Source organism: Bos javanicus, chromosome X (assembly GCF_032452875.1).
Source record: "Bos javanicus breed banteng chromosome X, ARS-OSU_banteng_1.0, whole genome shotgun sequence".
Classification (NCBI taxonomy): domain Eukaryota; kingdom Metazoa; phylum Chordata; class Mammalia; order Artiodactyla; family Bovidae; genus Bos; species Bos javanicus.
In genome coordinates, this window is record NC_083897.1 from 57,382,812 (window position 1) to 57,406,324 (window position 23,513).

Consider the following 23,513-nt stretch of genomic DNA (forward strand, 5'->3'; position numbering starts at 1 on the left):
AGTTGCAGGTGGCATTAAGGTTACTCATCAGCTGACCTTAAGACAGGGAGATTATCTTGAATTACCAACACAGTCATAAGGGTCCTTAAAAGTGGAAGAGTGAGGCAGAAGAGTCAGAATCAAACGAGATGTGATGACAGAAGCAAGGTCATCAGAGTGATATGATATGAGGACCCAACCCATCATTGATGGCTTTGAATGTGGATGGAGGAAGAGGGCCATGGGCCAAGGAATGCTGGCAGACTCTAAAAGCTTGAAAAGCCAACAAAATAGATTCACCCCTAGAGCCTCCAGAAATAAATGCAGCTTTGCCAACACCTTGATTTTAGCCCAGTGAGATCTGAGATGGACTTCTAACCTACAGAACTCTAAGCCAATAAATCAGTGTTGTCTTAAGGCGCTAAGTTTGTGGTAATTTGTTATGACAGCAACTGAAAACAATTTCTACTGCTTATAGGCAAGAGTCAAGTACCACTGTACTCCCCTCAAAAATTTTAAATATCCCATGGCTCCCCTGTGACTTCATTATGTGCAGCTTGGCACACAGTTTGGGAAGTGGGGCTTTAGGGAAGGGGTCAACAAACTACAACCTGTGGGCCAAATCCAGGCTGCTGCCTGTTTTCATAAACAAAACTGTACTGAACACAGACATGTTCATTCCTTTACTTATGTCTGTGGCTGTGTTCGTACTACAGCAGAATTGAGTACTTTCATACTACAGCACAACTGAGTAGTAGTGACAGAGCCCACACCACCTATAAAGCTAAAACTATTTACTTCCCGGCCCTTCACAGAAAGATTTGCCAATCCCTGCTTTAGGATAGGGCCCTATGTTATTCTTCCCATTCCGAGTTTCTGTCATTGCCTGATTTAGCTCCTGCTATAATTTCATCCTGGAATTCCCCTCCATCCCTTTTTTAAACGCTGTATCTTTAAGGCAAATCTTAAGTCACACTGTTTACTTAAAACCTTCCATATCTGTTCTATCAGCAAATGTTTCCTGTACCATACCACTTAGTTCCAAATAATCAAACAGTTTATTGCTCCGTTTCATGTTGGTAACAATCCGTCATTACAATTAGACCATGAGCTCCTCAAAGACAGCAACTGTGTCTCGAATATCTCTGGAAAATTCCACAAAACCTAGCCACTGTGCCATGCACCAGTGAGGTGCTCAGTTAGTATGTGTTGATTGCATTTCTTAAGCTGAAATTCACTCTAAAAATGTTGTAAGTTTGAGCCCTGGTAGTTGCAGCTGAAATTTGATACCCACAACTATTAAAAGTGATATTACAAGTGATTTATTTGTAGACATTCCAGCAGTGTGATGGCTGAAACCTCTTTTAGCAGTTTTGAAATCTATAATAAATACTCTTAGGATGAGTTTGTGATGGCAGACAATCTTCTCTAATCACCCTCTCAAATTCCCTCATATATTAACAAAACACTTTTTTCAGTGAATATAAAACAGAATGGAAAGGGAAATGATGTCAGAATTGGGGTGAGTTACACAAATTTCTCATCCTCAGAAGACTCTGTATGCAGGACAGTATACTAGTTTTCTGTTTTTAATAAAATGTGCAGCAGATATTAAGCTACTTAAGCCAGAAGTCCCATATATTTAACTGAATAAACCTACTCTCTATGGAATACCTCCATTTGGATTTCCCTGCCATCACCTAAAACTCATCATACTGAAATGAAACATCACAAACCAAGAGTCTAATACCTCTAAAATTTAAAAGGTAGATGCAGGGGTGGCAGAGACGGCATAGGAGGATGTTACAAAGCTTTAGTATCTAACATTTGGATTTCACAAATCTCAACTATTTGGTTAATCACCAGAAATTCACTACTCCTTTCACTCAAGAGAAATAGAATGACTCGGCTCTGGACTTTTGCCAAACTGATGTCATTCCTAAACTTTCATTCTTGTGAGTCAAGTCCGAATCAAAGATCTCCATTATGGGCCAGACTCATGTTTAAAAGACTATTTTACTTAAATTAAGGGCAGACAGTTATCATAATCACTGAGTAGCCCTAGGGACCAAGAACCAATTACCCTGAAATTAATCTGAGGTTGTCATCCAAATAGTTATCAGTCTGTCAAATATTAAACCTAAAATTCTTATGGTTTTGTATAAATTAAGGCACAACATTTAACTAATTTTATTATAGTTTGGACACAAAACAAAAAAAGATTTGGGGAATTACTTTCCCTCCACTCTAACAAAAGATTTGCTGCTGAGATTTCAAGGAAAACAACACCAAAAGTCCTCACGCCTTCTTTCTCCATACTCCCAGAACACCCTTTGCCCTTTCACATACTTTCCTCTGCTTAGAATGTCCTCTCCCCGCTTTGTTCACCTAGCAAACTCCAACTTTTCCTTGAAGTTTCAGCTCAAATGTATTCTGCTTTGTGAAGCCTTCCTTGACTCCTTTAGGCTTTATTTAAAGCTGCTTCCCATTTGGCATACAACCCTCATTAATACAATTATTTTATAGGTATTTCACTTTCTTATTTACATACAGGGGCTTCCCAGGTAGTGCCAGTGGTAAAGAACCCACCTGCCAATGCAGGAGAAATAAAAGATGCTGGTTCAATCCCTGGGTTGGGAAGATCCCCTGGAGGAGGAAATGGCAACCCACTCCAGGATTCTTGCCTGGAAAATCCCATGGACAGAGAAACCTGGCGGGCTACAGTCCATGGGGTCACAAAGAGTCGGACACGACTAAATGCTGTGTGTGTGACTTAACACACACACAGCATTTACATATATCTCATCCCCACTCTAGTGTTCTTGCCTGGAGAATCCCAGGGACGGGGGTGCCAGGTGAGCTGCCGTCTCTGGGGTCGCACAGAGTCGGACACGACTGAAGCGACTCAGCAGCAGCAGCAGCAGCATCCCATTTGTTCATAGGCATCTAGGATTCTTAACTTTCATTCTTATGTCCGTAATGGCAGAGGGGATATCTCATAATACTTGATGAAAGAAGAATGTATGATCTATCCCTCCCTACAAGTTTTAAAACAAACTATTATACTCTGGCTTTAACAACTCCTTTGTCTCCTAAAAATAAATGAATGAAATACATAATGGTATTTGTAGCAACATGGTTGGACCTAGAGAGTGTCATACTGAGTGAAGTCAGACAGAGAAGAAATAGCATATGATACCCTTTATATGTGGAATCTAAAAAGAAATGATACAAATGAACTTACAAAACAGAAACAGACTCACAGACTTATGGTTGCTTGGGGAAAGGATCGGGGGGAAGAGATAAGTTACGGAGTTTGAGATGGGCATGTACACACTGCTATATTTAAAATGGATAACCAACAAGGAACTACTGTATAGCCCATGGAACTCTGCTCAATGTTATGTGGCAGCCTGGATGTGAGTGGGGTTTGGGGGAGAATGGATACATGAATATATATGGCTGAGTCCCTTTCCTGTTCACCTAAAATTATCACATTTTTTGTTAATCAGCTATTTCCCAATACAAAATAAAAAGTTTTTAAAAACTGTTTCACCATAAGTATTTTACTAAATAATCCCTATACTCTTTCCATAATTTTTAAAGTTTATTTCAATTGGGCTCCATACATCATGCATCAGTGAGGTTTAATTTAAAAATCAAATCATTTTATTTATAATCTTAGAAAATAGATTTGAAGGAATTCTCAGTTAACTTATCTGGCTGGTTTTAAGAGATGATTTTAGAGTTTTCAGAGAATAGAATCATATCTGAACAAACCATTAGAAACACCTCAGGTTGGGAGTGACTCACCGGTACTCCTTGGTGTATTCAAAGTCTTGTTTATTGTAGGCAGGTTTTAAGAAATTGCACTCAATGACTCCAATTACTCCCACACCTTCTCCATGAGTTGGCTTAGAAGAAAAATAGTAATTTCAACACTTACATTAATGTTGACTGCCTAGAGGCACTTCCTTTTGATTCCAAACAATAACAGAAAGGTTATATAACATTCACGGGCAAGGAAAGGCCAGTAATATCTAGAGAAACACTGGGAATTTACTCCAATAGACTGCAAGTATTACAATGAATTGGAACCTATGCCAAATTTTAGGGCAGAGATTTTCAAACTGTGATCCATAGATTCCCTAGGATTTTCCAGGAAAACTCTACTTCACCCATGCTACTTCAAGGCACTTTCATCTGTTTTATATTAAGGGATTGCCATAAGATTCCATTTGAACAAAGAATGATAATACTAAAAAAAAAATTAAGGTTATATACTCCTGTTCTAAGGAACTAAAACCAAACTCCATCTGAAAAAAATTAAGGATGCTATGTAATCATCACACTCTATTAAAATAAAACAATGTTTATATATGTAAGGCCACAAACAACTGCGAAAGAGTCACACCTGTAGTGATTAATTACAAGTTGATACGAAAGATTTTTGGACTTAAAATCATTTTTGTATTCTTTAATGGAAGGAACTGAGTCAAAGTGTAATTAGACTGGCACACAAACAAGTTGTATAAAGATGATACAACAATGAAAAGAAATACAGGCTGCAAACTAGCTCTCCTGGGTCGTATGTAAAACCTTGTCCTACTGTGTAACATAAAGCAGCTTATCATCCTTTGTGCATTAGCAATCTTATCTATAAAATAGGGATGAATGAGATACTTATGGATGTTACCACTTTAAGTTGTCATTAAAACTTGAAGATGATGGTAATATTTCTATACTTCAATTATAAAGCACTTTTGTATGATTTATTCCATTTAAATCTCTCAACTCTGTAAACTCTAAGGTAGGTAGAGCAAGTAAAACTACTATTGTTTCCATTTTACAGGTAAGAAAATTGAGCCGCAGGGAAATTAAACAATGTAGCCAAGGTTACATGGCTTTTAGTTGGAAAAACTGGGACTCAAATCCTGGTCATCAAACACTAAATTTTATGCACCTTCCACTTTGCCTTATTGTCTCCACAAGAAAATGGAAAGCGCTACCTCAAACATTAGTAAACTTATACACGTGGCAGAGTTGCTGGTGCTCTCATTCTACCTCTTATTAACAGTGACCTAAAAAATGCATTCAGTAAAGCTCCTGGGTTAACATTTATGAAGAATGATAAGTAGAAAGAGCTTCTGAACATAAGACAGCTCACTGGTAACACAGATTCCAGGATCAGATTTAACAACCATCTCAAGGTGGCAGTAAAAAACTATTCATTAGTTTACCACTTTTGCAAAATTTAAATCCTCTTCCTACTCTTTTCAGCCTTCTATGACAAAGAAACATTAACTACTCACCTTTACCTGGCACCCCACCTTCTCAAAAGACTTTATGAGGCGGTTGTTATGATACATCATTACTCCAAACTGGTTATTATCCTTGCAAGAGAACCCAAAAGTTATTTTCACCTGCTTATTCTGAGAAGAAAATCATTAAGGAGACAAACACCAGAGGCTTTAGCACACAAAATTTTGCATTATATTATAGCAAAAAAACATCAACCACCAGTGTATATGAACTGGTACAAACTTTTTACAAAGCATTTTAAAAATCTGTATCAACAGCTTTAAAAATATTCTTTTTTTTTTTTTTTGCTGATCTTTATTTTTTTTTTCTTCAATTTTAATTAAAAAAAATTATACATGTGTTCCCCATCCTGAACCCTCCACCTTTGACCACGTAATTCTATTTCAGGAATTTATACTACAGAAATAGTGAGAGAAGACCATAAAGGTTTATGAGTTATAGAGATTTATCAATGATTTATAACAGCTTAAAAAACAAATAATTTATATGTTTGACAATAAGGGAATGACTAAATAAATGTTAGTGTAGCCACATGGTCTGTTACACAGTTCTTAAAATTATGCCCTTAAAAAATATTTGGGAATATTAGGAAATGTTCAGAATATAATAAGTATCACTGAAAAATATGTACTATAAATATATGCATAAAAAGACTATAAGAAAATATATCAAAGTATCATCAGTGATCTAAAAATTCATAAAACACAAAACATTACCTAACCTTTGCTAACTGCCTAATTTACTACTAAATACATGGCACAACACAATTCAAAGCAATAAGGCATGTCCAGCTAGTCATACAAAACACAACGAAAGCAAAAGCACAAGGAACAAAATCACTGTCAAAAGTAAAGGACAATAATTCTGCTGGAAGGCACACTACCCCTGTTGTAATCTATTTCATGGGAAGAAGTTAACAAGCTTGAATAAATGAAACAAAGAGAACTAATCATACATAAACATGAATAATTATGAAGTTTTAGCAAGTCCTATTTGATTTAAAAATCAAGGTAAGGGAGTGAGAAAGATAAAGGGGAGAGAAAGAAACTGAGATTTTCATGAAAACAAATACTAGAAGAAATCTTCATGTCTAAATGAGTTAAAAGTTTTGTTACTTTTTCAAAAACTGATCTCCATTATCATCTCTAAGTAACAAGCTACTTGCATCAAATCCATGTGATAAATGGACCAGATATGATATGAAGACATGACATAAGTGATACATAACACAGTAATATTTGGCTCACAACATCTCATGTTCTGGTCTCCAGAAGCCCAAATCAAACCACAAGTAAGACCCCATTCCAATGCAACAACGAAATAGGGCAAAACTGCCCAAAACAAAAAACCAAAATTCTATACCACAAAATTAACACTTTAAAGATAAAGACTGTCAAATTGTTTCCGTTATACACTTTTAAACTCTAAATTATGATGTGGGAGTACACTGGAGTAGGAGGTTCCCAAATTATTATGAGGGGAAAGCACAAGAGGGGAGAAGAAGCCTTTGATAACAGGAATAAATAAGTTAGCATCAGTATCTTTTCCCTCAGTGACCTTTAGAGAAATTTTATTAGAAATTACATTTTACTCATAAAAAGCCTCTTGATGAAGGTGAAAGAGGAGAGTGAAAAAGTTGGCTTAAAGCTCAACATTCAGAAAATGAAGATCATGGCATCTGGTCTCATCACTTCACAGGAAATAGATGGGGAAACAGTGTCAGACTTTATTTTTGGGGGCTCCAAAATCACTGCAGATGGTGACTGCAGCCATGAAATTAAAAGACGCTTACTCCTTGGAAGAAAAGTTATGACCAACCTAGATAGCATATTCAAAAGCAGAGACATTGCTTTGCCAACAAAGGTCCGTCTAGTCAACGCTATAGTTTTTCCAGCGGTCATGCATGGATGTGAGAGTTGGACTGTGAAGAAGGCTGAGCACTGAAGAATTGATGCTTTTGAACTGTGGTGTTGGAGAAGAGTCCCTTGGACTGCAAGGAGATCCAACCAGTCCATTCTAAAGGAGATCAGCCCTGGGATTTCTCTGGAAGGAATGATGCTAAAGCTGAAACTCCAGTACTTTGGCCACCTCATGCGAAGAGTTGACTCATTGGAAAAGACTCTGATGCTGGGAGGGATTGGGGGCAGGAGGAAAAGGGGACGACAGAGGATGAGATGGCTGGATGGCATCACTGACTCAATGGATGTGAGTCTGAGTGAACTCTGGGAGTTGGTGATGGACAGGGAGGCCTGGCGTGCTGCGATTCATGGGGTCGGAAGAGTCGGGCACGATTGAGCAACTGAACTGAACTGAACTGAACAGTGAATTCATTTAGCCCAAATTCTAACAGGGGAAAGTAACTAGTTTAATGGGAAGGGAGGCTGAGAAGAGCTGAGGTATATACAGAATGAACGCTTAGAAGGTATCCTGATAGAAATCCATAAGAGAAAGAAGCTGAAGGCAGAAATATAGTATATCCTGAAACAGTAGTTGAAAAGCACTTTTTTAGACTGGTTCTGTTAAACTTAAGGCACTAAGATCCCAGCTCCATACAGTGATATTATAACTAATTTACCTACAGATGCTAATGATGTTAGCTCTGGCTTTGTTAAGCTGGGTGTGTTTAGGGTGTTTTGTTTTTTTTTTTTTACTTTCATAGTAGACAAGGATTAATCCATCTGCTTATGAGTAACAACCTTATGGCTATTTAAAAAGGGAACAGCATTTTCTAATTTTTGGTCAAGGGAAGAAAGACAAAGTAAGCTAGATAATGCCTCTGATAAAGTAAACAGTGTGTGAACAGGTTTCTTGGGCCAAGAGCTGAGCTTATTACTAGAAAGTAAATGACAAGAGCAATTCTTCAAAATTACTTATGAATTCTCATCCTTTCAAACACTTGTTTGGCCCCCAAATTCATAAACAAAGATGGACCTAATTTCCATAGTTTGCCTTAAGATTCCTCAAGTGTCTGAAATTCATTCCCAAGGCAATATGGGGGCAGAAGTGAAAGTGAGTAATTAACTTCTCTGAATGGCTGCAATTATGAGAAGTACAAGGAAATCCATGTCAAATCTGTTGAAGATTTCTCTCACCCTAGGTTTCCCATCTTCTAACTTCTATCAACATAAGTCTGGACTTCTTACAGCAAAACTCATAGCCTATCCAAAAGATTAACAAATTTAAGTCAACATTTTGCAACAAATTTAAGTCAACATTTTACATATCAATTAATACGTAACAAAATTCCTGTACAAACCCAACAGCATGGATCATTCCTTACAGTAGAGATTCTCAAACTTGGTTACTCATTATAATCTGTGGAGGATTTTTAAATTAAGAAATATTTTTTTTAAAAAAAGAGATTTCAGAATCTACTGAACCAGAATCTCTAAAGACTCAGGATGCTGTATTATTTTAATAATTTCCAGGTGATCTCTGATAAAACTGGTGCATAGGTTGGCTTTAGAAATATCTCCTTAGAATACAGTAAAAGAGGGCTTGTACTATAACACATTTTTTAATTGGAAAAGGAAAGATTTCTGTTTTTATGTGCCACTTGGAAATCTAATCCTGAAGCAAAGAGGTCAGTTTCATGTAGTTGAAAGGATACTGTGAAGGTAGGTTTATATATATCATATCCTACATTGGCCAGGCTCTTGGCAATCATCTGGGTAGTCACCTTCTTCTGACGCAGAAAAATTTTCATTCGTGGCTTCATGTATAGAATGCCACAAAATGCCTATGGAACAGTGAAGGGAAAGTTATTACACAATATTGCCAATTCAACTGACATCCCCATAAAACGCTGCTAGCATCTGAGATCCCATCTGAGCAAAGATTTGGCTCAGTTTGTATACTTTGTTATTCTACATCAACTCCCATACTAAGTACTGCTGACTATATTAGCTACACTGTTTGAGTGCAGACAGTGAAAAGGAATCCGAGTATAGGGTTAAAAGGTTGTCATCTTTATAAAGTGAAATTTTGTTCTGTAATATTTTCATGTTACAGGACATCTTACCTCTCATTGTTGAAGAAAAACCACTCTTACTCACCCGTAATGAGTACTCTGTTTCTGGCAGCTCAGAGGAAACGCCACCAGTCTCTTTTTCGTCTGTGCCAAAGTCTGTTACCAGGATATCATACTGATCTGTATCAAAGTCCAACTCAGACTTTCCATCTTTATTTCTGGGTAAAAGAGAGAAGTACCAATCTAACAAAAACTGGCTCCAAAGGACAAAAATGCACTAGGAACCCAAGAGAAAAGAAACAACATGAGCCAAAACTCAGATACCTATTTCTTCCCCTGACTACCAGTTCAAAGGAACTATGTGTTACTTGCTTTGAAGATCACACAATATTTAAGGGTATTTCCAGTCTAAACAATTCTGATATGTTTCATAGAGGTGTGATACTAAGTAGCAAAGGAAAGAAAAAAAAGTCAGGTGGGGATGTTTGTGATCTGATAAATCAAATGGCTACAGCAGCTATCCTTGATGCAGGGTCTTAATATAGAATTGTCAGGTAGGTCATTCCACATGATTTCCCCCAACTGAATAAACAGATGAATCAAAATCTACTCTTTCTAACTTCAGTAATAGTATAAGGACTAGTAAGATTTCCCCAGATCTAATTCTATTTCTTAGAAGAAAAAAAAAAGGTTGTGATAGAAACAACATATCCTTATTAGTCTTCTAGGAGATCATTTATATAATTGTCATTTAAATATAATAGTACTCATATTCCTTTCCCAAGGATATTTCTTCTCATAATCCCTTCAGGTCACTTAAATATGGTCTATTCCAAAACCCTAAACTACATCACTAACAACTGCCAGGAGGAAAAAGGCAAGACTCATCTTTGTTACTGGAAAAAACTCCAAACAAATAATGGATTACAGAGAAAAAACATATATCAGAATAACAGTTCCCCAAATTTGTTCTGTGTAATGGCAGTCCCCCAAGATACTCTTAAATATGAAATAAAGATATAAAGTCTGTATAATCAAATAAAATTGGAGAGACAGTTTCTGATTTCCAAAGCCACCTCTAGCTCTAGGGACACCTTCTTCATACTTGAGGCTTCAGAGGCTCAGAGTTGCTGTGTTGAAAACATAGCTCCTTTTTCAGGGCTGAACCAGAGCCACTATCATACATATCCTGTATAAAGCTCGGGTCATTATAACAGTGTATTCTATATTTTCCAGGATAATCCTGATTCCTGCTACCCATCCCACTCTAACAAATGTACTCTGAGGAGATTCCTGTCCCCCATGGCCCTCACCATTCACTGTCCAAGGAAAAGAGGTCTGGAGAGACAGTTTTTTAAAATTTGGAAACTGCATACTATATTGCTCTCTTAAATATTTTCACTGTATGTTGAAATAATGTTAGCATATTAGAGCCTCTCAGAAGTGCTATAATAAAGTTATGTGGTAAGCTCTGTTTAAGCCAGCTCTTCCCAAAGTTATTTGACCATGGAATCTTATTTATGTAACACCTAGTACCATAAACTGAGAAACAATATACAAAGAGAAAAGTCTGCTGAAAATGCGTTTAAATCACTTGAAATGCTTCAAGAAAATGATCCTTTATAATATAAATTATATTACTTGAGGTTTTCCTAGTAGGACACAGGAGGATGTAAATTACCTTACTTTTTTTTTTTTTTAATTCAAAGTACTTTCTATATGGACCACCACAGTTTTTTAACTAAGTTTTATCCAACTAAGAAATGAGGCAAAATACTTGACCTATGGAGAAAAAGAAGAATGAATATATCTGATACTGCATGAATATATCTGATACTGTATTCTATTAAACATAAAAGTAGCACTTCTATTTTATACTAAAGGCTTTTTGGTTTCAATGGACACTATTTCATTTAACATGACAAGGTGAGACAAATGACATATCCTAAACTATTTCTAGGTAGCTTTATTAGCTCTAAACATATGACCTGAAGTCAACTTCATTATAGTTCAAATTTATCTGCTTCAAAGATTTTTCTACTTCTGATCCAACTACTCTGAAAGCACAAATACACATGTCCTTATTATTTTAAGATTGTGTTGTGCTTTGTTACCCTAAATTTTCTTCCTTATACTTCATTTTCACTGTCAAATAGGTGAAATAACTATCACTGACCTACCTCTAAACAGTGTCTTTGAATACACAATAGATATTTATAATGGATTTGGAAGATTTTAGAATAATATTGAACTATCTTGATGGTAACAGCTTCAGGATATGTATACAGGTCTCCACATTATTAAGCTGCATATTTTACCACTAAGAAGCACTGTCTCAAACAGAGCTGTGGTTCTAAGAAAGTTAAGGAAAAGTATGCAGTGAGATACAAACATGTATCAAAATTTATCTACTCTGCTTCTCTATAGAAGAGATTTATTAAAATATGCTTCGTTGTATTGCTTCTGTTTATTAGAATCTATCACTCTTGGATACCATACCTGCGGATGTTCCAAATGAGAACACGAGTGCCTTTTTTGCCTGGGATGGCATCAAACTGGGACAGCAGGTCATTTTCACTGTTGAAAATTGAATAGTTCAAGATGGCTTCTAGGCTAGGCAAGGAATCCTCAGTAATAATCATTTTTTGTAAAACCAAGTATAGTCAAAGAAAAATTATCATCTTCAGAAGATGCTATTACAGGAAGATCTGCCTTTTGGGTTGCATGTTTAGACAAAATATAGACATAAAGATATAAAGCATGAACATTACTGCTTCCGAAGAAAGGGAAGCAGGGGGAAATGCAGAAAGATTATAGAGACTAATACCAAAATCAGTTACCCCTGCAGAATATTGCTTCAAAAATTCCATGTAAATTAAGACGGTCCTATACTTAAGAAACAGATCAAAGTCTGAGTTTTTAGACTCTTTGGAAGCAATGAGTTCAAACTTTATTGCTATACTGTCTGCATAAAGATAACCTGGTATCTAACAAAAATAATAGCTTGCTCAGTTATAGAAAAATCAGCTATTCAGCTGTCAGATAAGCTAATGAACAGTATGTTTCTAGGAGGGTGACACAAATATAACTACTTTTAAGGGGGAAAAAGAGAGAAGGCCCCAGGAACTGTACTGTAAGAGTGGTGAGGGGGTGGAGATAGTATATAGATCAAATCATATAACAATGAAAACTGCAAAATAACTAAAACATTTGTTTCTTCCAATGATCCATTTATTTTAACAATGTTTAATAGGGTGAAATTCTAGTTAAATTTAAGACATCTGAATACCTCTTTAAATATGAAAACTTTTGATAGCTGGATTTGACCTGAAGAAAGAGGTTTCTATCAAAACTGTCAGTTTAGACTAATTTTTAACTAACATTTCCCATTTCCAGAAAGGATATTGTTTTGCTGGTTGAATGGAACAATTGGTACAATAACTGCTTGGGCCTGGACGCATTCCAGATACGTCTGTGATAGGAGTCCAACAGTGAGAGTGCCCCCGTTCTTGGTGAAGACAAGAGCATCCTTTCCTAGCCGCATGGAGCCTGACTTGAAACCATTACCAAAAACTCCGATGGGACACTGGCTCTTCTTTATGACTTTATCTGTAAAGCCAAAGCTGCAATTACACAAGAAAAAAGAAATCAGAAGAAATCAGAAAGATAAAAAAGCATCCTAAGATAGGTAGGCCAAATGTTTGGCTTACAAATGAAGAACACTTGTAAAAAGTTCTTCCTTTTGGTATTTCTGGGCAAAACTATTAAGTGAAAACATAGGAAATAACCATGGGGTAATGGCACTGATTTTCCTGTGTGGTTTGTGTGTACATAAACACTTCCACTGCATTAGAGTCACATATTATAAAGGTAAAGGTAGCCTCTTTTCACTAACAGAGGCTATGGCACAGCTGCCTTTCTTGTTTAGATAAAAGAGCTCTGTTTGTTAATAGAAAAGTTAGGGGAAGATGAGCAGGGTAGTTATCTCAGAGTACACCTGAGAGAGGGTAACGAGAGTACCAGATACTGACACTAGTCAGAGGTATGAGGCAGAGTAGGCATCCCTAACCTGGTTATGTCACTCTCTAGAAATTGCAAAGTCAGAGGTTATGTATCTTGCAAATTTCAACTATTCACTCAAAGGATAACACTTCCAATTCTTACCCTCTGCTCCATCTGCTGGGACAGTTCATTGGAATGTGGCCAAGGGATAAAAATAGGTAGTTCTGCCTCTGAATATCAGCAAACAGCTGCAGTATAAAGTCTCTCGTGTTTTACTAAGGGCCTTTCACAAAGCCACCTCAACAATCTCTGCGGCCCCTTAGGATCAGCTTAATCTAGGAGCTAGATCCTTCCCCTTTCTTCTATTTCCATCCAAACACACAACAAAATGACCAAACCAAACAAAAATTAAAGACATTGAAAGCTAGAAAATAAGTATTACCTTCATATATCTTCTCTCATGACAAATAAAACTGATTTTTTAAGGACAAGTTCTCTCTAGATGGACTAAGTTTCCAAAAATGCACACTACCATCCATTCCATAAATATTTACTGAGCCCCTACTATGTCCTGTGCATCATGCTACGCAGTGGAGACACAACTGTTAATATAAGAAACATGATTCTTGCCCTCACGGTTTACAGTGTAAGGAAAGATTTCGTATATTACAGATCAGATGTTTTTCCAACATCAGTAAAATAGATGCTTTACCTGCCATGGCTGAGCAGCTTGGCCTTGGCTCCAACTCTTTTAATTGGGGTGAAGTACAATCCCTGGGTTGGGAAGATCCCCTGGAGAAAGGAATGGCCACCCACTCTAGTATTCTTGCCTGAAGAACTCCATGGACAGAGGAGCCTGGATGGCTACAGTCCATGGGGTCACAGTCGGACACGACTGAGTCACACACATACACACACCTGATTTCTACTTCCTGGAGGTGGGGGTTTGTGTTTGCTCACTAAGGAAGGAGGATCACCATTTCATTTTCAAGTGTTACAGGATACCATTGTGTCCCTTGAGATGAGACACTTTAAAAGACCTTTGTGTATCCAGCAAATAAATCCAATCACATAAAAAGGTAATTTCTAGGGTAGAACTTCCTTTGAAAATACCAAAAGAGCATTGAGCTTCTGCAGTCTATAGGCCTTAGCAATCCAGAAAGTAAACTTAAAGAAGCTGGTTAAGATTCAAGCATTCCTTTTCCTCCTGTGATAGAATTACCTAAAAACAACAGGGTTGTGAGGAGGATTAAATGCCACACTATGTGTATAATATAACTTACAAAGTAGTATTCAAACTTCAATTTTAAACTCTAGAAGTCATTCAGAATGGTCATATGCTATCATCTACTTCTACTTCAGATCTAATGCATATCTAAAACTCAGGGCTCTTTATAAACAGTAATCTTACCTACCATGTGAAATGGATCTACAGAGTTATTTGGACTTTAACCTTCTCTAATGCTACCAAGATAATAAAGCATTATTTTCTTGGGCTCCAAAATCAGATGGGGACTGCAGCCATGAAATTAAAAGACGCTTGCTCCTTGGAAGAAAAGCTATGACCAACCTAGATGACATACTAAAAAGCAGAGACATCACTTTGCTGACAAAGGTCCGTCTAGTCAAAGCTATGGTTTTTCCAGTAGTCATGTATGGATGTGAGAGTTGGACCATAAAGAAAGCTGAGTGCTGAAGAAATGATGCTTTTGTACTATGGTGTTGGAGAAGACTCTCAAGAGTCCCTTGGACAGCAAGGAGATCATACCAGTCAATCCTAAAAGAAATTAGCCCTGAATATTCATTGGAAGGACTGATGCTGAAGCTGAAACTCCAATACTCTGGCCACCTGATGCGACAAACTGACTCATTGGAAAAGACCATGATGCTAGGAAATACTGAAGGCAGGAAGAGAGGGGGATGACAGAGAATGAGATGGTTGGACGGCATCACTGACTTGATGGACATGAGTTTGAGCAAGCTGTGGGAGTTGGTGATGGACAGGGAAGCCTGGTGCACCGCAGTCCATGGGGCTGCAAAGAGTCAGACACGACTGAGCGACAGAACTGAACTGAATTCTACCTAAGCTTCAATTAGGTGGTCAAGGGAAAGTGGTGAAAATAGGGAGATTATATTGCTTCTTTAATTTCCTTACCATTTCTGCTTGTTCTGCCATCTATCATCTTTTCCCCTTCATAACTATAAACTTTCATTGTATTTTAGCTTATATGCTGGTGGTGGTGAAGTTGCTAAGTCATGTCCCACCCTTGTGACCCCATGGACCATAGCCTGCCAGTCTCCTCTGTCCATGGGATTTCCCAGGCAAAAATACTGGAGTGGGTTGCCATTTTATCCTCCAGGGGACCTTCCCAACCCAGGGATCAACCCTGGGTCTCCGGCATTGCAGGCATATTCTTTACCGACTAAGACTACCTAAGGTTGAAAAGATAGGTAGTGGGGCAGGGCAAGAACCAGAAATGCCAAAGGATAAGAATGAGATGAGAGGAGCTGGATGCTCTCAGTTTGTTTTTGTTGTTATGTTACCCTTAACTCTTCCTCTGTGTTCTTTTATTCCACTTGCATTCCCATATTAGGTTTTCTATTTAACTGAAAAATCTCAGAATACATGCCAGATACCAATCAAATCGCTGCCTAACATAAATGTATTCACAATAAATAACAGAATTGTAGGAATGAATCTTATATAGTTTGGTATGTGTGTTAGTCACTCAGTTGTTTCCAAGTCTTTGAGACTTCATGGCCTGTAGCCCACCAGGCTCCTGTGTCCATGGAATTCTCTGAGCAATGATACTGGAGTGGGTAGCCATTCTCTTCTCCAGGGGATCTTCCTGACCCAGGGATTGAACCCAGGTCTCCTGTATTACAAGCAGATTCTTTAATTTTCCATAGACATTTTATCTTAGGTGGTTTCTCTTCACCAAGTAAGTCCTATTCTATCTCCTTAATAAAATAGACAACAGTATTTACACACCAAGTGGGCTCTGTGAGTGGAATCCAGGAAAATAGCAGCTTCTTTCCAAGTTCCTTAAAAAAGTCAACTGTAGAATCTAGAGAGGTAAATTTAAACTGGGACTCTGATCAATTAAAAAAAAAAAAAACCTTAGCAAATTCATGGACATAAAAGGGAAAGTACTGCTGTTCTCTAAATGTACTGGTGATATAATGTGTAGCATAAAATAATGAAAGGATACTAAGCATACTGCTATTCTCTGGCTGTTGTTCTAGAAGAACAGACCTATTAGGAAATACACTTCTTAAAAGAGGTTTTCCAACAAAGGCAGCCGAATATAGACTAGTTGGTTCACACACTATCCCCATAAGCTAAACAGAATTAATTTTGAACCTTAAAGGAATTTAATGATAGGCTTTTTCTTTTTACCTTAATTTTCATGAGATTTTGTATTTATGGGAGAAACTGTTGCTTACTTACATAACTATTTTATTAGCCTGAAAATATAAGGGTAGCATAAAAAGTTGGAAAATGTGAATAAGATTATAATAAATGTTATAAGTCAAATAGAATTTCTGTAGGCTTAATGATTTTGCATGATTACCTCCGTTATTTTTTCCAAATACAAAAGAATATGACCCCCAAACAGAAAAATTAATATACTTAATAAAAGTTTTCAATGCTACCTCTAATATTCAACTATTTTAGAACAAATTGTGGTACATGGAATCCCTGGATAGAAGTTAGAATTGGACTAAATAATCTCTTTTAAATAAATGGGACCTTCTAACTGATTCAAGTTTGTTTCAAGATATGATCAGAAATAAAGTCCAATACATATAATTATACTTAATCCAGGACTCATTTTTTTTTTCTAATTTTATTTTATTTTTAAACTTTACATAATTGTATTAGTTTTGCCAAATATCAAAATGAATCCGCCACAGGTATACATGTGTTCCCCATCCTGAACCCTCCTCCCTCCTCCCTCCCCATACCATCCCTCTGGGTCGTCCCAGTGCACCAGCCCCAAGCATCCAGTATCGTGCATCGAACCTGGACTGGCAACTCGTTTCTTACATGATATTTTATATGTTTCAATGCCATTCTCCCAAATCTTCCCACCCTCTCCCTCTCCCACAGAGTCCATAAGACTGTTCTATACATCAGTGTCTCTTTTGCTGTCTCGTACACCGGGTTATTGTTACCATCTTTCTAAATTCCATATATATGCGTTAGTATACTGTATTTATGTTTTTCCTTCTGGCTTACTTCACTCTGTATAATAGGCTCCAGTTTCATCCACCTCATTAGAACTGATTCAAATGTATTCTTTTTAATGGCTGAGTAATACTCCATTGTGTATATGTACCACAGCTTTCTTATCCATTCATCTGCTGATGGACATCTAGGTTGCTTCCATGTCCTGGCTATTATAAACAGTGCTGCAATGAACATTGGGGTACACGTGTCTCTTTCCTTCTGGTTTCCTCAGTGTGTATGCCCAGCAGTGGGATTGCTGGATCATAAGGCAGTTCTATTTCCAGTTTTTTAAGGAATCTCCACACTGTTCTCCATAGTGGCTGTACTAGTTTGCATTCCCACCAACAGTGTAAGAGGGTTCCCTTTTCTCCACACCCTCTCCAGCATTTATTATTTGTAGACTTTTGGATCACAGCCATTCTGACTGGTGTGAAATGGTACCTCATAGTGGTTTTGATTTGCATTTCTCTGATAATGAGTGATGTTGAGCATCTTTTCATGTGTTTGTTAGCCATCTGTATGTCTTCTTTGGAGAAATGTCTATTTAGTTCTTTGGCCCATTTTTTGATTGGGTCGTTTATTTTTCTGGAGTTGAGCTGTAGGAGTTGCTTGTATATTTTTGAGATTAGTTGTTTGTCAGTTGCTTCATTTGCTATTATTTTCTCCCATTCTGAAGGCTGTCTTTTCACCTTGCTAATAGTTTCCTTTGATGTGCAGAAGCTTTTAAGGTTAATTAGGTCTCATTTGTTTATTTTTGCTTTTATTTCCAATATTCTGGGAGGTGGGTCATAGAGGATCCTGCTGTGATGTATGTCGGAGAGTGTTTTGCCTATGTTCCCCTCTAGGAGTTTTATAGTTTCTGGTCTTACATTTAGATCTTTAATCCATTTTGAGTTTATTTTTGTGTATGGTGTTAGAAAGTGGTCTAGTTTCATTCTTTTACAAGTGGTTGACCAGATTTCCCAGCACCACTTGTTAAAGAGATTGTCTTTAATCCATTGTATATTCTTGCCTCCTTTGTCAAAGATAAGGTGTCCATATGTGCGTGGATTTATCTCTGGGCTTTCTATTTTATTCCATTGATCAATATTTCTGTCTTTGTGCCAGTACCATACTGTCTTGATAACTGTGGCTTTGTAGTAGAGCCTGAAGTCAGGTAGGTTGATTCCTCCAGTTCCATTCTTCTTTCTCAAGATCGCTTTGGCTATTCAAGGTTTTTTGTATTTCCATACAAATTGTGAAATTATTTGTTCTAGCTCTGTGAAGAATACTGTTGGTAGCTTGATAGGGATTGCGTTGAATCTATAAATTGCTTTGGGTGGTATACTCATTTTCACTATATTGATTCTTCCAATCCATGAACATGGTATATTTCTCCATCTATTAGTGTCCTCTTTGATTTCTTTCACCAGTGTTTTATAGTTTTCTATATATAGGTCTTTAGTTTCTTTAGGTAGATATATTCGTAAGTATTTTATTCTTTCCGTTGCAATGGTGAATGGAATTGTTTCCTTAATTTCTCTGTTTTCTCATTATTAGTGTATAGGAATGCAAGGGATTTCTGTGTGTTGATTTTATATCCTGCAACTTTACTATAGTCATTGATTATTTCTAGTAATTTTCTGGTGGAATCTTTAGGGTTTTCTATGTAGAGGATCATGTCATCTGCAAATAGGGAGAGTTTTACTTCTTCTTTTCCAATTTGGATTCCTTTTATTTCTTTTTCTGCTCTGATTGCTGTGGCCAAAACTTCCAAAACTATGTTGAATAGTAATGGTGAAAGTGGGCACCCTTGTCTTGTTCCTGACTTTAGAGGAAATGCTTTCAATTTTTCACCATTGAGGATAATGTTTGCTGTGGGTTTGTCATATATAGCTTTTATTATGTTGAGGTATGTTCCTTCTATTCCTGCTTTCTGGAGAGTTTTTATCATAAATGGATGTTGAATTTTGTCAAAGGCTTTCTCTGCATCTATTGAGATAATCATATGGTTTTTATTTTTCAATTTGTTAATCTGGTGTATTACATTGATTGATTTGCTGATATTGAAGAATCCTTGCATCCCTGGGATAAAGCCCACTTGATCGTGGTGTATGATCTTTTTAATGTGTTGTTGGATTCTGATTGCTAGAATTTTGTTAAGGATTTTTGCATCTATGTTCATCAGTGATATTGGCCTGTAGTTTTCTTTTTTTGTGGGATCTTTGTCAGGTTTTGGTATTAGGGTGATGGTGGCCTCATAGAATGAGTTTGGAAGTTTACCTTCCTCTGCAATTTTCTGGAAGAGTTTGAGCAGGATAGGTGTTAGCTCTTCTCTAAATTTTTGGTAGAATTCAGCTGTGAAGCTGTCTGGACCGGGGCTTTTGTTTGCTGGAAGATTTTTGATTACAGTTTCAATTTCCGTGCTTGTGATGGGTTTGTTAAGATTTTCTATTTCTTCCTGGTCCAGTTTTGGAAAGTTGTACTTTTCTAAGAATTTGTCCATTTCTTCCACGTTGTCCATTTTATTGGCATATAATTGTTGATAGTGGTCTCTTATGATCCTTTGTATTTCTGTGTTGTCTGTTGTGATCTCTCCATTTTCGTTTCTAATTTTGTTGATTTGATTTTTCTCCCTTTGTTTCTTGATGAGTCAGGCTAATGGTTTGTCAATTTTATTTATCCTTTCAAAGAACCAGCTTTTGGTTTTGTTGATTTTTGCTATGGTCTCTTTTGTTTCTTTTGCATTTATTTCTGCTCTAATTTTTAAGATTTCTTTCCTTCTACTAACCCTGGGGTTCTTCATTTCTTCCTTTTCTAGTTGCTTTAGGTGTAGAGTTAGGTTATTTATTTGACTATTTTTCTTGTTTCTTGAGGTATGCCTGTATTGCTATGAACTTTCCCCTTAGGACTGCTTTTACCGTGTCCCACAGGTTTTGGGTTGTTGTGTTTTCATTTTCATTCGTTTCTATGCAAATTTTGATTTCTTTTTTGATTTCTTCTGTGATTTGTTGGTTATTCAGCAGCGTGTTGTTCAGCCTCCATATGTTGGAATTTTTAATAGTTTTTCTCCTGTAATTGAGATCTAATCTTACTGCATTGTGGTCAGAAAAAATGCTTGGAATGATTTCTATTTTTTTGAATTTACCAAGGCTAGCTTTATGGCCCAGGATGTGATCTATCCTGGAGAAGGTTCCATGTGCGCTTGAGAAAAAGGTGAAATTCATTGTTTTGGGATGAAATGTCCTATAGATATCAATTAGGCAGGACTCATTTTTTAAATTCTCTAAAATTAAACAGACTTGTGGTTGCCAAGGAGAGGAGGAGGGAGGTATTGGGATTTGGGGATCAGCAGATGCAAACTGATATACATAGAATGGATGAACAAGTCCTATTGTATAGCACAGGGAATTATATTCAATATCCTGTGATAAACCATCATGGTTTATCACATACATACATATATATATATATATGTATATATGTATGTATAACTGAGCCAGGTTGCTGTACAGCAGAAATTAACACGTTATAAACCAACTACATTTCAATACAAATTTTTTAAATTCTCTAAAATTAATTTTTAAATATGAGGAACAACTGCCCAGCTCAAATTAGTGGGAAACATATTTGGCATGATAATGTCAAAAAAATCCTATGGTTACTGTAGTTTCTGCCTGTTTTGTTCCTTGTGAAGGAAGCAAAATTTTGAATGAATGATATTCATCCTTTATATCTGAACTCAAATGTCATTTCTACATGGTCATCTTTTTTGATTCCATAGACTAGATTAGATCCCTCTGCTATATACTCTCATAGAAACTACTTTTCCTTCACAGCACTTAAACCACTAGTAGAATAACCTATGTAGTTGTACTACTAGTCAATTATTTTGTATCTTTTTCACTAAACTGCCAGCCCCTTGACAACAAGGATCATGTCTGTCTGGTTCACCCCTTTATCTCCAGTGACTCTCACATAGGTAGGTGTTCAGTAAAAATTTGGTGAAAGAATCTAGAACAAAAGAGACAGTGTTAGTCACTAAGTTGTGTCTGACTCTTTGCGACCCCATGGACTGTAGCCCGCCAGGCTCCTCTGTCCATGTCATTCTCTAGGCAAGAATACTGGAATGGGTTGCCATTACCTTATCCAAGGGATCTCCCTAATCAGGGATTGAACTCAGGTGTCCTGCATTGCAGACAGATTCTTTACCATCTGAGCCACCAGGGAAGCCCAGAACAAAAGTTGTTGCAATTACTGTTGCAATTATTTTGAAGCCATCCTCTTCCCTTCTTCCTGCCTTATAATTGTAAGCACCAACTCTCACATATCTAGTTCCACAAATAAAATAGAAGGTGGTAAGATTCATTGTGCCCACTATTTGACACCCATATCACTAGGATAACGTGTGGTGGGAAGGAATCAATAAGAAGATAAGTGATTTTAGGAACAAAACTAGTACATACAGATTTAGACATAAATATTTTGGTTCCACCCCACCTAAAATCCTATTTTTCATAATATAAAATATTAACTTTAGGTGATAAAAGTGAGGCTGTAAGTTCAAAAATAGGGCCAACTCCATACCTTCACCAACATACTGGCCACGTTCTTATTTCACTTCTAGAAGCTTTCCCCAGATATTCTTTTAATTATGAGGATCTGAGACATATGGTACACAGATTGCTGACTGGTAAAATATAACCAACTTTATAATTGGTTATGCCCAAATTTCACTTGTTTGATGACTCAAAAAGATTTCCCTAGAAACAGGGTTAGAGAATTAGAATACCTTCAAAGAGAACTATAACCAAATAAATCTCTTCCATTTTTATAGTTCAGAGCCCTTTCCCTCCTCCACTGGTACTCATGCTTCACACACTAGTGCAGGAAGCCAGATGGAGAGTGCTGCTACTGCTGCTGCTAAGTCGCTTCAGTCCTGTCCGACTCTGTGCGACCCCATAGACGGCAGCCCACCGGGCTCCCCTGTCCCTGAGATTCTCCAGGCAAGAACACTGGAGTGGGTTGCCATTTCCTTCTCCAATGCATGAAAGGGAAAAGTGAAAGTGAAGTCACTCAGTCGTGTCCGACCCTCAGCGACCCCATGGACTGCAGCCTACCAGGCTCCTCCGACCATGGGATTTTCCAGGCAAGGGCACTGGAGTGGGGTGCCATTGCCTTCTCCACACATGGAGAGTAATAAACCTCATTTGCTCAAAAAGGAAGCAAGAAGGAAAGAGTTAAGGAAGCACTCATCTTTCACTGAGTGATATATGAAGATAATAAAGTACAAACTTACATTCTTAATTACAAACCTTTTAAAGTAATTAAATGAATTGACACTGGCAACAGAAATCTATATTACCAGCTTCAGCAGTTAGAAAAGAGAATTTCCTGACTGTAATTCTTCTGCAAAACTTTCAAAGATTATGTGTATGACGTCTTCTGTATCTTTTGTGGGGCTTGATTATACCTGGGAATGTCCATGGTTCTAATCTATAAACTGTTACAATGCCAATACTCTAAGAGTAATGCCAATATTCGCTCTAAGAGTGAATTTAAGTTAATACAAATTGGAGAAGGTCTCAGATCAATGAAGACCTCCAGGTCTTTAACCTTGCTGTTCTTTTTGCCTGGACTCTCACCCTTGCCCCCTTGTACCTTTACCTCATTAAATTCTACTAATCACCCCTTAGATCTCAGCCTAAACATCATCTCATCTAAGAGGCTTTGCCTGACCTTCTGGATCAGATAGGGCTCCCCTGATGAGTTATCTCATTGCATCCTATACTTTTCTATCATCATACCTATGATTTTTTGTTATGATTAATACTTGACTTGTCTGAATTGCCAGCTAGACTCTAGTCTAGACTCTAGACTCCAGTCCCATGAGGTCAGGAAGAGTGTCCTGTGTCCCGGCACATAACAGCTGCTCAATAAACATTTGTTGAATGAATTAAAAGGAAGGAAAATATTAAAAGAAAATTATTAAGCCTTAAATAGAGTTCATGAGCTCAAGACAAGAGA

At 37.2% G+C, this 23,513-nt stretch overlaps 1 protein-coding gene across 3 annotated transcripts in view; it reads right to left on the reverse strand.

Annotated features, from left to right (window-relative positions):
* The window catches only part of MORC4 (MORC family CW-type zinc finger 4), a 69,199-nt gene that overhangs the window by 39,603 nt on the left and 6,083 nt on the right, over window positions 1-23,513 (reverse strand). For all 3 annotated transcript variants that reach the window (XM_061409352.1, XM_061409354.1, XM_061409353.1), the window contains 6 exons: window positions 12,676-12,894; window positions 11,771-11,917; window positions 9,357-9,489; window positions 8,912-9,040; window positions 5,292-5,411; window positions 3,793-3,893 (listed from right to left, as the gene is read on the reverse strand). In XM_061409352.1, the coding sequence (XP_061265336.1) occupies window positions 3,793-3,893; window positions 5,292-5,411; window positions 8,912-9,040; window positions 9,357-9,489; window positions 11,771-11,917; window positions 12,676-12,894 (849 nt within the window). The remainder of the gene's footprint in view (window positions 1-3,792; window positions 3,894-5,291; window positions 5,412-8,911; window positions 9,041-9,356; window positions 9,490-11,770; window positions 11,918-12,675; window positions 12,895-23,513) is intronic.